At 39.1% G+C, this 18,676-nt stretch overlaps 2 protein-coding genes across 3 annotated transcripts in view; one reads left to right on the top strand and one right to left on the bottom strand.

Annotated features, from left to right (window-relative positions):
• The window catches only part of LOC133572308 (fatty acyl-CoA reductase 1-like), a 94,613-nt gene that overhangs the window by 52,547 nt on the left and 23,390 nt on the right, over positions 1-18,676 (bottom strand). For both annotated transcript variants that reach the window (XM_061925212.1, XM_061925211.2), the window contains exon 2: positions 5,015-5,119. In XM_061925212.1, the coding sequence (XP_061781196.1) occupies positions 5,015-5,086 (72 nt within the window). In that variant the 5' untranslated portion in view covers positions 5,087-5,119. The remainder of the gene's footprint in view (positions 1-5,014; positions 5,120-18,676) is intronic.
• On the top strand, positions 15,175-17,830 carry LOC140676708 (E3 SUMO-protein ligase ZBED1-like). Its single transcript, XM_072911870.1, has 2 exons — positions 15,175-15,499; positions 15,998-17,830. The coding sequence occupies exons 1-2, from the start codon at positions 15,276-15,278 to the stop codon at positions 17,625-17,627; spliced, it is 1,854 nt and encodes a 617-aa protein (XP_072767971.1). The 5' UTR covers positions 15,175-15,275; the 3' UTR covers positions 17,628-17,830.

Here is an 18,676-nt window from a genome sequence, read left to right as displayed (position 1 = left end):
GATGCAGAATGCCAGACCCAAAAACGCAGAAGAGTTGAAGGCCACTATCAGAGCAACCTGGGCTCTCATAACACCTGAGCAGTGCCAGAAACTCATCGACTCCATGCCACGCCGCATTAACGCAGTAATTGAGGCAAAAGGAGCTCCAACCAAGTATTGAGTATTGTACATGCTCATATTTTTCATTTTCATACTTTTCAGTTGGCCAACATTTCTAAAAATCCCTTTTTTGTATTAGCCTTAAGTAATATTCTAATTTTGTGACACACGGAATTTTGGATTTTCATTTGTTGCCACTTCAAATCATCAAAATTAAATGAAATAAACATTTGAATGCATCAGTCTGTGTGCAATGAATAAATATAATGTACAAGTTACACCTTTTGAATGCAATTACTGAAATAAATCAAGTTTTTCAAAATATTCTAATTTACTGGCTTTTACCGGTACCTGTATTGTATGATGTGCCTGCTCTAAAGAGGCAGTGATATCTCTGGGTGCTGAAAAGGCATTTGACCAAGTAGAGTGGAATTATCTATTTTATGTCCTGGAGAGATTCAGATTTTTAATGGATTAAGCCATTACATTTATTTCCTGAGGCCTCAGAATATGTTTGACTTTACTGCTCCACCTTGCAGAGCTTTATAAGGCCAACTTTGTTTCACTGTTGTCCAGAATTCAGGAACATTTTGATCGCTGGTCTTTACTTAATTTATCCACACTGGCTCATGCCAACTCTGTTCAAATGAATGTACTTCCGCGATTTTCCTATTTGTTCCAGTGTGTACCAATTTTTCTCCCTCAGTTCTTCTTTTGTAAATTAGATAGTCATATTTCAGATTTGATTTGGAAGAAAAAGATTCACAGGTTACATAAACAATATTTGCAGAGACCCAAATTGCTGGGAGGATTAGCGCTACTAAACTTTAGATTTTACCACTGGGCCACCAACATTAGAAATCTTAAATATTGGTTAAATATTGGTTGCATTTGATCCCCCTCTGTTATGTTTGGTTATGGAGGCTAACTCAATCAAACTAGTATCTCTTAGGGTCCTGGTTCACTCTCCTAGCCACTCTTCCACTTTTATAAAAAATCTAATCGTGAAAACCTCATTCAGAATTTGGGTTCAGTTTAAGCGCTATTTTGGCTTACAGACTATTTCTAGTCTTGCATCCATCACTGCTAACCATGCCTTCCCTCTCTCTCTTGTCAATAGTGCATTTTTAAGATCAAGCCTGGGTATCAGCAGCATTAAAGATTTATACATTGACAACATTTTTGCCTCTTTCCAACAACTTTGTGATAAATTCACACTCCCTAATCAACACTTTTTAGATATCTACCGATCCGCAGTTTTGTTTATAATACTTTTCCTAGGTTTCCAGATTTACGACATTATTTTTTTCATATACTTAAATTGTATTTGTAATGTGGGGTGGGGGAAAATATTTGACATGTGTGTGTTTTACTGTTAATTGTATATGTTGAAAAATGTTTAAGAAATGTTTAAAAAAATTAAAATTATCGCACCGAATATGCTTGAAATGAGCAAAATACGTAAATATTAAATGTAATTATAAATGTGCCTGTTACTACATTACATATCAACTCCCATCATGTACCGTATTTTTCCGACTATAAGCCGCACTTAAAATCCTTTCATTTTCTCAAAAATCGACAGAGCGCCTTTTCACGCGCCTAATTTACTGAATAATTCTGGTTGTGCTTACCGACCTCGAAACTCTTTTATTTGGTACATGGTTAAATGATAAGTGTGACCAGTAGGTGGCAGTCACACAAGAGATACACATAGACTGCAAGATGACGCCAGTAAACAATTCCAAAACTTTAAATGTTTTATTGAGAATATAGAACATTATACACGGCGCTCAAAAATCTGTCAAAATGTTTCAGTACGACTTTGGTAAGCAATGAAGCCGCATTGCTTGATGGATTGTCGGAGCATTACGGCTACCATAGTCAGATGTACTGTGCTTCAACATACGGGTATTATTATGGTGTGTGTATAAGGACCGCAAAATGGCACCTATATGGCACCTATTAGCAGACATTTTATCTGGCGTTTTGTTTTGCAATATTATGCAAAACAAACTTCTTATTTTTCTCTATCTTCTTGTTATGGGGCATTCATCCTACACTGTTGCTATTTCTAATAAAAGTAGTGTAAAGTTCTAACTTATATCTGTCAGTAGACTCGCTATATAAGTGCTAAAAACTACCGGTGTAGTGGGTTTACATAATTCACCCACGGAACTTTAGTTATTAAAGAGTTTCGGTCGGACGTTTTGTTTACGAGACACATTACCGATCGGCTATTTGTTGTTGCACTATTGAGCCACGGATGAGGAGATACTGCTTCGCTAAAGACTGAATGTCATTAAAACAGTTAGCTCCATCTTTTGACACTTCTTCCATCCCCGTCCTTGCATGCTACACCGGTACAAAAAAGATGACGGGGAGAAGACGCTGTCGAAGTGGAGCCACGAAAATAAGACCACCAAAGAAACGGCGCATCCTGAAGCGATGGTCAGAAAGTGACTTGAAGATGGTCTGTAAAACATCATCTATGCAACATTTTGACCAAAGAACCATCATTACATGTTATGTACACCACAAGGAAGTCTTTTCAATTTAGAAAAAAAATCTAAATATGACCCCTTTAATGCGTCTTATAATCCGGTGCGCCCTATGGTCCGAAAAATACAGTATATAAAACCTTAATGGAGATGTTTGGATGTTTTTAAGAGTTAACATGCAGAGTACAGCGGCTCCCAAAGGCTCCATTGCAAGCAGACTTTTGATCGCATTTATTTACTATTTAAAATGCATTAAAAAAAATACATGTCATGTCTTTCATAATGATTGTGAACGGCAGGCATCATTCACAAAAAAGTGTAGCTCCCCTTGTTGAGTGTTTTTTTTTTGGCGACACCTGGCGGCCTTAATACTTCATAAAATCAAGTCATGAAGTCAAGCTCATGATGCAGTAAGTTAAACTAAACTTAACTATGCGGACACATTTGTTATTTGATACTTTCTAAAACACTTTTGCCTTGGATACTTTGTATGTGTAAGTAATTTGCAACCAGAGGTGGGTAGAGTAGCCAGAAATTGTACTCAAGTAAGAGTACTGTTACTTTAGAGATTTATTACTCAAGTAAAAGTAAGGAGTAGTGACCCAAATATTTACTTGAGTAAAAGTAAAAAGTATGTTGTGAAAAAACTACTCAAGTACTGAGTAACTGATGAGTAACATACACATATAAATATATATATATATATATATATATATATATATATATATACACATACATTGATATATACAGTATATCATTTATATTTATTTATTTTGCCGTTTTTGTTTACATGTTAAAGGTGTTTTAATGAATATACATGCATGTTTAACACATATAGATTCCTTTCTTTCATGTTGACAAGAATATAAGTTGGTGTATTACCTGATTCTGATGACTTGCATTGATTGTAATCAGACAGCAGTGCTTAACGTCCACGTTTTCAAATGCAGGAGAAAAAAAGTTCCTCCTTTCTGTCTAATACCACATGAAAGTGGTTGGTTTTTGGTATCTTATTTGTCCAGCTTCCATATTCGTTTTCACACACTTTACAAGAAATACATTGGCGGCAAATTCCGTAGCTTGCTAGCTTGTTTGCGCTGGCTTTCGGAGACTCTTATTTTGAAAGCGCGGGCGCGATGGAGCGGCACTTTTATTGTGAAGACAGGAACTGTGCAGTCAGTCTTTAGGCTTGTGACGGGATGTACGGTTGAAATAAAAAAAAGTGTGTTTTTTCCTTCACACTTTTGATTGATTGATTGAAACTTGTATTAGTAGATTGCACAGTACAGTACATATTCCGTACAATTGACCACTAAATGGTAACACCCCAATAAGTTTTTCAACTTGTTTAAGTCAGGTCATGTGACCGCCTGGCTCTGTTTGATTGGTCTAACGTCACCAGTGACTGCATCTGATTGGTGGAACGGAGTGAACGTCACCAGTGACTGTATTTGTTGAAACGCAGGCACTATGACAGACCAAAACAAACAAAGCGTGCATTAACAGATCGATAAAAATTAGTAGCGATTAGCGAGCTGAATGTAGATAAAAGTAGCGGAGTAAAAGTAGCGTTTCTTCTCTATAAATATACTCAAGTAAAAGTAAAAGTAAGTTGCATTAAAACTACTCTTAGAAGTACAATTTATCCCAAAAGTTACTTAAGTAGATGTAACGGAGTAAATGTAGCGCGTTACTACCCACCTCTGTTTGCAACTAATTATTCGATACTTGTTTATATTGACGACTGTGTTATTTTAGACTGCAATATTGTTCAATGAAGGACACTTATTACATGGGTCTCGCTTGTGTGCTATTTTGAGCTTAGCTGTTGTGTAGCTGCTAGCTACTAGTAGACCAAAAGCCTACCATGTTTATCTTTTATAAATAACTAAAATGTAAGAAAATACCTACACTGTGTGCTTATTGGAGGACATTTAGATGTTAAGTGTCTGTCCAACTTTGCACAAGTAAACACACTGCAAAACTGCTTGTATCAAAACAATAATATCGGAAAGTTTAGATGGAATAAGATATAATCCCACACTTTTTTTTGCTGATATCTAGCATGTATGGACACATTTTACAGTAAAGAAATATTGAAGTTTTTGATAGCCATTATCAATATTGAATCATTTGTGTACCAGTAAGAGTTGAGTTTGTTCCCCTTTTCGCTATTCGTACCAAGTTCACATTAATTCTTAACCATTGTTTGTAAATGAAAAATGTTTGTAAATTTCAAATGACCCAGATAATACTGCACATGCTGTACACGTGCCATGGCCTGAAAAAGCATCCATCCATCCATCTTCTACCGTTTGTTCAGCTGAAAAAGCATATTGTGTGTAAAATACAATCATTGCCTGGTAGCACACATTGGTTGAGTTTCACCTAGTGACTAATGGTAACAGCTGTACCTTTCCCATGAAGCCAGTTGCTCCAGTGATCAGCACATTTTTCCCTTCATAGTATTCTGGTATGTTCATCATGGCTGTTTGGTCAACTCCTCAACACCACTTCTCCTGTACAATTTGGATAAAAAAAACAACAACAAATTATTATATTGTGCACTACATACTGTAATCTTCTCGAGCTATATCTCTTCATCTGCTTGGATGAACATTCCCCAATGAAGTGAATTACATTTATACAGCTATTTTCTCTAGAGACTCAAAGCACTTTACATAGTGAAACCCATTACCAACATATTTAAGCTACATTTAAAACAGTGTGGGTGGCACTGGGAGCAGGTGGGTTAAGTGTCTTGCCAAAGGACACAATGGCAACGGCGAAAGCGGGAATTGAAAATGGAACCCTCATGTTGCTGGCATGGACGCTCTAACAACCGAGCCACGCCGCCCCCTAATGTTTGAATTCTGCTTAATCACTGGAACTTTATAAAGCAGTCAAGTTCATCAATAGCAGTTCAACAATGTTACATTTGTCTGTTAGAATGAAAAACCCTTGAATATATAAGTGAGAACTGCACAAGTACAAGTACGGCGTGGCGAAGTTGGTAGAGTGGCCGTGCCAGCAATCTGAGGGTTGCTGGTTACTGGGGTTCAATCCCCACCTTCTACCATCCTAGTTACGTCCGTTGTGTCCTTGAGCAAGACACTTCACCCTTGCTCCTGATGGCTGCTGGTTAGCGCCTTGCATGGCAGCTCCCACCATCAGTGTGTGAATGTGTGTGTGAATGGGTGAATGTGGAAATACTGTCAAAGCGCTTTGAGTACCGCATTTTCCGCACCATTAGCCGCACCTAAAAACCACAAATTTACTCAAAAGCTGACAGTGCGGCTTTTAACCCGGTGCGCTTTATATATGGATTAATATTAAGATTCATTTTCATAAAGTTTCGGTCTCGTAACTACGGTAAACAGCCGCCATCTTTTTTCCCGGTAGAACAGGAAGCGCTTCTTCTTCTACGCAAGCAACCGCCAAGGTAAGCACCCGCCCCCATAGAACAGGAAGCGCTTCTTCTTCTACTGTAAGCAACCACCCGCCCGCGTGGAAGAAGAAAAAGCGCGCGGATATTACCGTACGTTTCATTTCCTGTTTACATCTGTAAAGACCACAAAATGGCTCCTACTAAGCGACAAGGATCCGGTTCATGAAAAGACGCAATCTCTCCATCCGCACACGGATTACTATTTCACAGCAACTGATATTCCTGTGAACCGCACTGTGGATACAACGGGAGCACGTACGGTGAATATTCGCACCACAGGGAATGAGAAGTCATCCTTCACTGTGGTTCGAGCTTGCCATGCTAATGGCCTGAAACTTCCACCCATGGTGATATTCAAAAGGAAGACCTTGCCAAAAGAGACCTTTCCAGCCGGCGTCATCATAAAAGCTAACTCGAAGGGATGGATGGATGAAGAAAAGATGAGCGAGTGGTTAAGGGAAGTTTACGCGAAGAGGCCGGGTGGCTTTTTTCACACAGCTCCGTCCATGTTGATATACGACTCTATGCGCGCCCACATCACAGATGGTGTCAAAAAACAAGTGAAGCACACAAATACAACACTCGCCGTCATTCCGGGTGGATTAACCAAAGAACTCCAACCGCTGGATATTGGTGTCAACAGGGCATTCAAATCACGACTGCGAACGGCGTGGGAACAATGGATGACCGAAGGCGAACACACCTTCACTAAGACAGGCAGACAGCGCCGGACGACATACGCCAACATTTGCCAGTGGATCGTAAATGCCTGGGCGGATATTTCGGTCTCAACTGTGGTCCGAGCTTTCCGGAAGGCAGGATTCACAGAACTGCTGAACAGTGACACTGACTCCGATGACTTCGACGAGACGGAACCGGCCATTTTGGATCCCACATTTGCCCAACTTTTCAATTCGGACACCGAAGACGAAGAATTCGAAGGATTTACGAATGAAGAATAACTTCAGAAGGTGAGCGCTATGTTTATTTTGTGTGTTGTGACATTAACGTTCGAGCAACATTATGTTGCTATTGCTCTGCACTATTTTGAATTTTACTATGTTTGTGATTGCACATTTGCGTACATTTTGGGACAGAGTTGTTAGAACGCTGGTTTTTAATATATTATTAAAGTTTGACTGACCTATCTGACTGTTTTTTTGACATTCCCTTTAGCGCAGCGTAGGCGCGGCTTATAGTCCGGGGCGGCTTATAGGTGGACAAAGTTTTGAAATATGCCATTCATTGAAGGTGCGGCTAATAATCCGGTGCGCCTTATAGTGCGGAAAATACGGTACCTTGAAGGTAGAAAAGCGCTATACAAGTATAACCCATTTATCATTTACTTGCTGGGGCTAAAATCTTACATTTCATGCCACAGAAATGGAAATAGGTGCCCCGCTGCTCAAAATATCTATAGCCAGTTATGAATTAAAAAAGTAAATCACTCATGTTATTGATAAAGAACATGCTCTCAATAATACGCTCTATATGTTAGGGGTGGAACAGTTTTCGGTTCAGTTGTACTTAACATCCCGGTATACCATATATTCCAGTAGTACAACATTATCATGTATAACTTGTGGTACAAAAATATATTTAAAAACTTTAGAATGGATTAAAGCTCTGAGCCTTGAATTAGTGTAAGTCCCGGACAAATAGCACCCAACCCTAACGCTACGTGTCACACGGTGCTTGGACACAATTGCAGTTTTGGCCGCCGTTGTCATAGTTTGCACTAAATCACTTTACCGCTCACATGGCTGTATACTTAGCTTTTTCATTTGTCGAACCAAAATGAAAAAAATTAGTAGCACAGAACTTTTTTTGTAGCACAGAAAAAAAATAGCAGCAATATGAAATGTCTTAAATATCACAATTTCATTATTAAAACTCAATGCACACATGTGCACTCATACATATAAACCAAATGCCATCATAAGGCCTACTGCAATGCTCAACTAAACACAGAGCACATCCCTAAACTGTGTTAGTACTGTCGCTAAAACAATATCATTTTGCACATAAACTAACCCATAAATGGAAATATCAGTTGACGTAACTAAATATCTCCACCATGCCTTGACTTAAAATTTTCGGGACTGATGGGGATCCCTCCAGCACGTAAGAACAGTAGTTTTTGCATACAAGGATCCCAACTTGAGAGGTGTTTTGAAATAAGAACAGCGAAAAAGCCTTGAAAACAATATACCGTATTTTCCGCACTATAAGGCGCACCGGATTATTAGCCGCACCTTCAATGAATGGCATATTTCATAACTTTGTCCACCAATAAGCCGCCCCGGACTATAAGCCGCGCCTACGCTGCACTAAAGGGAATGTCAAAAAAACAGTCAGATAGGTCAGTCAAACTTTAATAATATATTAAAAACCAGCGTTCTAACAACTCTGTTCACTCCCAAAATGTACGCAAATGTGCAATCACAAACATAGTAAAATTCAAAATAGTGCAGAGCAATAGCAACATAATGTTGCTCGAACGTTAATGTCACAACACACAAAATAAACATAGCGCTCACTTTCTGAAGTTATTCTTCATTCGTAAATCCTTCGTCTTCGGTGTCCGAAGTGAAAAGTTGGGCAAATTTACGATCCACTGGCAGATGTTGGCGTCGTCTGGCGCTGCCTCCTCGTCTTAGTGAAGGTGTGTTCGCCTTCTGTCATCCATTGTTCCCACGCAGTTAGCAGTCTAGCTTCGAATGCCCTGTTGACACCAATATCTAGCGGCTGGAGGTCTTTTGTCAATCCACCCGGAATGACGGCGAGTATTGAATTAAGCGCGTAAGCGTGTCTCTCAATGTGCTGTTATGAGCTAGCAAATATAACAACTACACTACCCAGCATGCAACGATAGTTACGAGCATGCGCGGTAGCCCTGAGAAGCGTTGTATGCTGGCAGTTAGAATGTGGTTATGAGCACGCTGTGAGTAAACGTTGAGAACTCAGTTAACACGCCTCGTCTGCATTATTTATAATTAGACAGACAACACACTTAATAGGAGCCATTTTGGGGTCTTTACATAAACACACAAATGGAAATGAAACGTCACATATCCCAGCATGCACCGCGCGCTTCTTCTACGGGGAAAAAAGATGGCGGCTGTTTACCGTAGTTGCGAGACCTAAACTTTATGAAAATGAATCTTAATATTTATCCATATATAAAGCGCACCGGGTTATAAGGCACACTGTCAGCTTTTGAGAAAATGTGTGGTTTTTAGGTGCGCCTTATAGTGCGGAAAATACGGTAGCTATGCTCAATTCTTCAGCTAACAAAAACACAAAAGAACAAATTGTGACATAAAGTGTCCTGGCATAAGAAGTCATGATTAAACGTAAGCAGCAACATGAAAATATACCTTTAACAATGGTGGTTTTTAAGGTAAACATTACTATAGGACATACACACAAATATCTTAGCCAGGAACACCAACCTGCCAACTGCTTCATGATGCTGTGTTCTGAAAATTACTTTTAAAAAGGCTAGCAGCAGCAGTTTGTTAGCAGCTCTTTTGAATCTTTCACTGGTTTGTGTAACCTTTACTTAATAAATAGATTGAATGTGCTTCCATGTAGGGCTGGGCGATATATCGATATGCGCGATATATCGCGGGTTTGTCTCTGTGCGATATAGAAAATGACTATATCTTGATATTCGAGTATACGTTCTCACGCAGTTGCTTTTAGCTGCTGGCATTACACTACAGGCTCTCCTCGCTCTTTCCTGTGTCTCCTTCTCACAGACAGACAAGCGCACCTTCTTACACACGTCACATACTGTCACGTCATACGTCACATACGTATACACCCTCGCGCGGCAAAGAGGCAGCAGCATGGGTAACGTTAGCTGTGATGCTAGCGTAGCCGTGCGAGTGGTAATACAAGAGAGAGAGAAGGTGCAAATCTGGTAACAAATGAAGGAATAATTAATTCCCCCAAAAAACAGCAGGGGGTCCATCGTCTGGCGGTGGTTTGGCTTCAAGTGGGAATATGTCGAACAGACAACCGTAATTTGTCAAGTGTGGGGCAAAAGCGTTGCTATAAAAAGTAGCATTACTGCGAATATGTAGCATCATTTGAAGTCACCTGCTAGAGAATGAACAGTGCTTACTCCGCATGTCAACATCTCCGTTTGGTGCCACACGTCCACACCATCAAAATGCCGAGGCAAACATTTCCAGATAAACACCACATGAAAAAAATAGTGATTTTTTTAGTTGTGATTTCCTTCTCTGCATGAACGTTTTAAAGTAGCATATATTAATGCAGTATGAAGAAGAATGTTTTAATGTAGACACATAGAATCATCATACTGCTGTGATTATGTTCATTCAAGGCTAAGGCAAAATATCGAGCTATATATCGTGTATCGCGATATGGCCTTAAAATATTGCGGTATTAAAAAAAGGCCATATTGTCCAGCCCTACTTCCATGGCTGTATGTTCTTATCAATAAATGGGTATTGTTTGGATGCAGGTTTGTCACTTCAAACATTGAGTTGTTGTTCAATATTCTCTCCGATCCTCATAGTTACTAGTGCACAGTGCAGTTTGTCTCAAGTGGTGGTGAACATTTTTTTTCGTCTTTTACTGACCAGTTCCTTCAACTAAGATCTATATTTCATCCGTGTTTGAACACTGAGTCTGTGAGCTAAGAGGAGCAACCCCACTCTCCTTTGTGAATGGCGCAGGAGGGGTGAGGGGTCAGATGGGGCTGGGGGGGCGCGGTTGGGGGATACACACAGATCTCAGCGTGAGAGATCAATCACTTGTCTGTTTGGTTATGGTTTAAATGTATTTCAAACATGTTATACAAATGGGCAAACATTGTATTTATTTGTATCAAATTTGGATGGATTTATTATTAAAAGGGTTGAAATCCCTTTTCACACATGTGCAACAGTTTGTTTTGTTTTTTTAATCGCACAGCCTATTTTTAGGCGCATTTGCTAGTAAATCTGTCACACCGTACAGCACTGCAAACACCAGTAGTCTCCAATTACAGATAAAAAAAATATCCAACACAGAAAGTCACTTAAAAAACAGTAACATTTTCCACATCAACATAAACAACGGAATAAAATTTTGAAAATGCTATGGCATGCTATACTATTTTAAAATCGTTGGTTCACTCATTTTTCTGTCAATCAAAAAGGCATTCAGCCTCAGACAATACATCCAATCATCATGTGGAAGCCCGGCGTCCTTTGCCAACCGAGACCACGTTCACTTGTAATTCACTTTTGGAGGACGTTCTATTTCCGTGGGCGAGACAAAGCCAAGAATTTATCCAATGACCGTCTAGTTTGGCTCCAGTGGAACAACCCACTTCATGCTCTAAATGAATGAGACGAAAATCTCGTCAGCTGTTGCTGGTGTTGCTGATTCTGAACAAAAGTTGAACACATTCTAGTGTGTATTTAGTCAATGAAATGTAAACACAAAAGTACATATTTGGCCATTTAAAAAAACATATATTTTAAGAAAAGCTGTCTTGTAGTTTTAGAGCAATCCCCGCTGTGCCATATCCGCAGCAAGTCTGGCATGTTAGAACAAGGCGGATTTAGGGAAGTCGGCAAGTCAGATTGGCTCTAAAGGCTGGGTCTAAAGCCGCCCCACCCTGAGCAAAGGTGCGGGTGAAGTGACCGCGCGGGTGGTGCCTCCGTCTTACTGCCGAGGGTCCAGACAATCGCGTGCGTCTTGCTTACGGTCTATCAAAGTTTTTCAGTGGCTGAATTTTCAGTGCATCACTAGTAAAATTAGCCATGTATTTCCATTCATACAATGTTACATTTGTTTTCATGTAAAATATCCAGATTTCTTAGGTGTCATTTTAAAGGTGTGGCGGCTTTCATATTGATCAAAACAGTATCAATCTCACAGAGATTCCCGAGTCATTTTGAGAGATAATGAGCAAGCCAGACACGTCATCGCGTCACGTTGAGGTAGGAACCACAGACCCCTTCATCACCAACAACAATGCAAATCTTGCAGACTTTGTAAGAGCCAACGACGATTACTTTGGGAAAAATGACAATACAGAAACTAATATTGTTGATCATAAATATAAGGAGAATGAGCTACAAATTTTAGAAGCTCTGCTAAACAGATCCAGCTTTAGTGAAACACTAAGCATCATGTAGCAGTATTATAATAAAACGATAGCTTCTTGTACAATGTCTGCAGTCACTGCAATGACGACTGATAGGATGTTCATATCTTCCCGTTTAGATAAACAATGAATCATGATGGACACGAAGAGTTAACAAGGAAAAGTCTCCCTGCAGACACCATCTTCGGTTGTGTGTGTTTGTCTCCATCTCCAGGTATAAATTGAATGTCACAGATGAACAACTTCGAGTTCCATGGCTAAATCCTCACATTATACAGATGAGAGGTATGATTTATAATCTCGAATAACTTTGACGAGCTGAGACGCCATGATGCGGGAGCAGCAAGACATCGCTGTTGGCTCACAGTAAAAGCAGCAGAGGGCTACTGAGCTGTTTGTATCATTGCACCGCTAAAAATAGTTTGTCTGCGTTAGCGCTAATAATATCAACATTGCTACTATTTGGTTAATATTCAGATCCCGATATCTACAAAAAGAGTATGTTGGCGGGTTTTGGATGGTTGTTTTGAGGATTTTGTTTGGCGAAATAGAGAGCCCCCATTGACGACCTGGTTAGCGGACGCATTACTCCAGTGATGTCAATCTCTGGAAATAGCCGAAGGAATTCGAAACTGAATATTCAAAATGGCTGACTTAATTTGTAACATTTTGTGATGTTTAGTGTTTATACATACGTGGCGGATTGTAAATACAATTAGATAAGGTTTAATGGATACAATGAAACATAATTAAGCTATGTGCATATGTATGTGTGTGTGTGTATATATTAGGGCTGCAACTAACAACTAATTTGATAATCGATTAATCTGTCGATTATTACTTCGATTGATCGATTAATAATCGGACAAAAGAGACAAACTACATTTCTATCTTTTCCAGTATTTTATTGAAGAAGAAAAAAACAGCATACTGGCACCATACTTATTTGATTATTTTTTCTCAGCTGTTTGTAAATGTTGCAGTTTATAAATAAAGGTTTATAAAAATAAAAATAAATAAAAAGTAGCCTCTGTGCATGCGAATAGATAACTAAATTAATCGCCAACTATTTTTACAATCGATTAAAGTTAGTTGTTGCAGCCCTAGTGTATATATGTATATGTATATATGTATATATATATATATACATACATACATACATACATACATATATATATATATATATATACACATACACACCCCTGTTTTAAATGTTATATTTTAGTCTTTTAGTCTCCTTTGCCTGTATTTCTTTGTGGTGTGCAGCCCTTTATTTATCAACTGTGGTTGTTTTTAAAGGGCTTTATAAATAAAGGTGGTATGGTAAGCATTAGGGGTGTGGGAGAAAATCAATTTGAATTTCAATCGCGATTCTCACGTTGTGCGATTCAGAATCGATTCTCTTTTTTTTTTAAATCGATTTTTTTTATTATTATTTTTAATTTCTTATTATTTTTTTTAATTAATCAATCCAACAAAACAATACACAGCAATAGCATAACAATGCAATTCAATTCCAAAACCAAACCCGACCCAGCAACACTCAGAACTGCAATAAACAGAGCAATTGAGAGGAGACACAAACACGACACAGAACAAACCAAAAGTAGTGAAACAAAAATGAATATTATCAACAACAGTATCAATATTAGTTACAATTTCAACATAGCAGTGTTTAAAAATCCCTCATTGACATTATCATTAGACATTTATATAAAAAAAAAAAAAAAGAACAATAGTGTCACAGTCGCTTACACTTGCATCGCATCTCATAAGCTTGACAACACACTGTGTCCAATATTTTCACAAAGATAAAATAAGTCATATTTTTGGTTCATTTAATAGTTAAAACAAATTTACATTATTGCAAACAGTTGATAAAACATTGTCCTTTACAATTATAAAAGCTTTTTACAAAAATCTACTACTCTGCTTGCATGTCAGCAGACTGGGGTAGATCCTGCTGAAAGCCTAAGTATTGAATGAATAGAGAATCGTTTTGAATTTTTTGGGAAAAAAATAGTTTTTGAATCGAGAATCGTGTTGAATTGAAAAAAAAAAAATCGATTTTGAATCGAATCGTGACCCCAAGAATCGATATTGAATCGAATCGTGGGACACCCAAAGATTCACAGCCCTAGTAAGCATATAAAGTCAACTTGTTTTTTAATGAAACAACACTTTTACTGATATGTGTTGCTGCTATTGTAAAGTCCTTAAACAGAAGTAGAGTCTCTAAACACAGTACATTTTCTATAATAACATCAGAAGATGCTAGATTTGTTGCTAGTTGTTTTTAATGAAAAACAACTAGCAACACTTTAAAAAATCCCAACAAAGTACAGTTTACAAAAAGCAGCAACAATTAAAAATATGGCAAAACGATAACAAAATGTTAAGACTGAATAATAACAGATTTGTTTTAAATCTATGTATACATTTTTTAGCCTTTTTACAGATACGTGTGGACTGCATGATGACGCGAGCAAGCAACCCCAAAACTTTGATGTTTTATTGAGAATATAGAACATTACATACAGCACTCAAAAATCTGTCAAAATGTTTTAGAACGACCTTGGTAGCTATGCACCGCTTGATACTTTGTCAGCGCATTATGGGACGGCGTGGCGCAGTGGAAGAGTGGCCGTGCGCAACCCAAGGGTCCCTGGTTCAATCCCCACCTAGTACCAACCTCGTCATGTCCGTTGTGTCCTGAGCAAGACACTTCACCCTTGCTCCTGATGGGTGCTGGTTAGCGCCTTGCATGGCAGCTCCCTCCATCAGTGTGTGAATGTGTGTGTGAATGGGTAAATGTGGAAGTAGTGTCAAAGCGCTTTGAGTATCTTGAAGCGCTATACAAGTACAACTCATTTATCATTTATCATTTATTACGGCTACCGTAGTCGTACGTGCTGTGCTTCAACATACGGGTATTATTACAGTGTGTATAAGGACCCCAAAATGGCATCTTTTAGGAGGTATTATCTGTAAGGCTGAAACGACGCGTCGACGTAGTCGACGTCATCGGTTACGTAAATACGTCGACGTCATTTTTGTGCGTCGGCGCGTCGCATATTTACGTCACACCACTGTCATGGCGGAGCGCAGAGCAAACGATGCGAGCGAGGGGAAAAAAACACGCCAAAAGTCGTCAAAAGTGTGGGAGTATTTTAATAAACGGCCTAATAATGTTGTTTTATGCACACTGTGTCGAGCGGAAATGGCGTATCACAGCAGCACAACGGCTATGAACGAGCATCTAAAAAGAAAACATCCGACAGCGTTCTTCCCATCACCATCAACGAGTCAATCATCCGCGTGAGTATACGTTGTCATCATTACAAAAAAACATGAATGTGTCATTTGTATCTGCGTTGTAAATTCATAAACTAAAGCACCGTTTCGCTCTGAGAGGCGCGTTTGGCGTGCCTGTTCAGTGTTTACAAAGACGCGCTCCTCTTTAACGCTAACGTTAATAAGTTGTACAAATACCTTTTACAACATTAACAGTTACATATACTATCTTTAACGCTAACGTTAATAAGTTGTGCAAATACCTTTTACAACATTAACAGTTACATATACTATCTATAACGCTAACGTTAATAAGTTGTGCAAATACCTTTTACAACATTAACAGTTACATATACTATGTACAAACGAACAATTAACTTCACTTTAATCATACTATCATTGTTGTGTTATTAAACCAATTTAACAAGATAATGTGTGTAGTTTAATTAACCTTTTGTATTAAAGTAAGCTGTATTTGGGTATATTTAAAATGAAAATTAATTGTTGTCTCTTATGTTGCAGCAAACGACAAAGCAGTGTCCAGGATTTTTTTCCAAAGAGGCATGGGACTGAATGCACACCCCAAGTGGCCGCTGACCTGACTGATGGTGTCCTGGAAATGATGGTCATAGACATGAGGCCATTAAATATGGTAGAAGGGGAAGGGTTTCAAAAAATGATCAAACGGTTTCACTCTGGCTACACACTACCATCAAGAACCCACTTCACTAAGCTTATGGAGCAAAAATACACAAAGAAAATGAATGAAGTCAAAGCAATCCTGAAAAATGTGAAAGGAAAACTGACACTCACAACTGATGCATGGACAAGTATGGCCACTGAAGCTTACCTTGGTGTCACCATTCACTTTGTTAATGATGAGTGGGAGCTTACCTCAATTAACTTGACAACAATGCCCCTCAATGAAAAGCACACTGCAGAAAACATTGCCTCTTGGATTGAGGATGTTGTCAATAAGTTTGAAATAAACATAAAACTAGTACAAGTCATTGTACATGACAATGCTGCAAATGTTGTTGCAGCTTTAAGAGTTCTTGAGGAAAGACATGGTGTTTCATCCCTCAGATGTGTTGGCCATACTCTACAGCTTGTAGTTAACCATGCTCTAAAGGACAACCACATCAGCAGAGCTTTAGGAGCAGCAAGAAGTTTGGTCGAGCACTTCAGAAAAAGTGAGCTATCCAGTACAAAACTAAAGGTTAAGCAAAAACAAATGGGTTCTCCAGACCACAGCCTCATACAAGATGTGTCTGTGAGATTAGTCGCCTGCTTGAAGCAGAGGTGGCCAATAACAGCAACTCTGTCAGATCCGGAGGTCACTCAAAGAGGGAAGCATTTTCTGGATCTTAAGGCTGACCAGTGGAGCTTGCTTGAAGAACTTGAACAAGTTCTGAAACCTTTTGAATGTGCAACTGTGTACCTGAGTGGAGAATCTTATGTAACAGTTTCCGCTGTCCCTCTGCTGGTCAAAGGGCTTCGGAAGGCTACACAAACTGCTTTTGAAAATGCATCAATCAAGTGTTTCCAGGTCACTGCTGCACGTGAGATAACATCCAGGTGGGAAGCCGAGACCACATTCAAAGATGATGGACCAAATGTGTGCATATTAGCAGCTGCACTTGACCCACGATTCAGGAAGCTGAAATTCCTGACTGCAGATGAGTGTTTAAAAGTTCAATACAAGCTGCATGCAATAGTTCTGGAGGAGAAAAGAAGGGAAAAGGAGACACACGCTCAACAGGGCACAGCAATGCAAGTGGAAAGACCAGATGCTGACAGGCGGCCTGTATCTTTACTAGACACACTTCTTGGCTCAGATTCAGATGAACTCAGCAACAATGAGGAAGACAACAATGACAGTAATGATGCTGAAATGGTCAGAAACGAGTTAGTGTCTTATTTTGGAGAATCCCCCATTTCCAAGGATGAAAACCCATTAAAATGGTGGAAAGAACATCAGGCAAGGTTTCCAAATCTGGCAATGCTGGCTCGGTCTTACCTCTCAGTTCCAGCCACATCGACCCCTTCTGAGCGCCTATTTTCAGCTGCTGGGAATATTGTAAACAAGAAAAGAACCAGCCTCACCCCAGAGCATGTAGACATGCTAACCTTTCTTCATTACAACTGTTAGTCACTCACTGGAATGAGTAGAATTGGTTATAGTGTACTGTGTTGGACTGGATGTTTATTTTGCACATTTTAAAAGCAATACTTAATGTTTACAGTGCTCCAGAATATTTAGATTGGCACAAATGTTTACAGTGTTACAGAATGTTTTGCCATGTTTTCAATGTTGACTGAGTGGCCATACTTTTTTTTTTTGGAAATAAAAGCCATGCCTTTTGAAAAAACTGGCCTAAATTTAGTTTTTTCATCTTAATTTTAAATAAAAAAAATAATCGGTAAAAGGAAAAATAATCTATAGATTAATCGAAAAAATAATCTATAGATTAACCGATTAATCGAAAAAAATAATCTATGGATTAATCGATAGAAAAATAATCGTTAGCTGCAGCCCTAATTATCTGGCGCTTTGTTTGAAAAATACGATAACATCCAGTCATTCTTCTTCTCTAGCTGCTAGTCCAGGTGAGAGGAATTACCGTATTTTCCGCACTATTAGCCGCACCTAAAAACCACAAATTTACTCAAAAGCTGACAGTGCGGCTTTTAACCCGGTGCGCTTTATATATGGATTAATATTACGATTCATTTTCATAAAGTTTCGATCTCGCAACTTCGGTAAACAGCCGCCATCTTTTTTCCCGGTAGAACAGGAAGCGCTTCTTCTTCTACGCAAGCAACCGCCAAGGTAAGCACCCGCCCCCATAGAACAGGAAGCGCTTCTTCTTCTACTGTAAGCAACCACCCGCCCGCGTAGAAGAAGAAAAAGCGCGCGGATATACCGTACGTTTCATTTCCTTTGTGTGTTTACATCTGTAAAGACCACAAAATGGCTCCTACTAAGCGTCAGGGATCCGGTTCATGAAAAGACGCAATCTCTCCATCCGCACACGGATTACTATTTCACAGCAACTGATATTCCTGTGAAACGCACTGTGGATACAACGGGAGCACGTACGGTGAATATTCGCACCACAGGCAATGAGAAGTAATCCTTCACTGTGGTTCTAGCTTGCCATGCTAATGGCCAGAAACTTCCACCCATGGTGATATTCA

The sequence above is a fragment of the Nerophis lumbriciformis genome, linkage group LG29 (genome assembly GCF_033978685.3).
Source record: "Nerophis lumbriciformis linkage group LG29, RoL_Nlum_v2.1, whole genome shotgun sequence".
Classification (NCBI taxonomy): domain Eukaryota; kingdom Metazoa; phylum Chordata; class Actinopteri; order Syngnathiformes; family Syngnathidae; genus Nerophis; species Nerophis lumbriciformis.
Note: the sequence above shows the minus strand (reverse complement) of the source record. Positions and strands in the feature narration are given on the sequence as shown.

Bases quoted from the DNA above. Each gene is read 5' to 3' on its own strand.
- LOC140676708 (XM_072911870.1), top strand. From the start codon at position 15,276: ATGGCGGAGCGCAGAGCAAACGATGCGAGCGAGGGGAAAAAAACACGC. The intron at 15,500-15,997 runs GTGAGTATACGT...CTTATGTTGCAG, and splicing joins TCAACGAGTCAATCATCCGC to CAAACGACAAAGCAGTGTCC.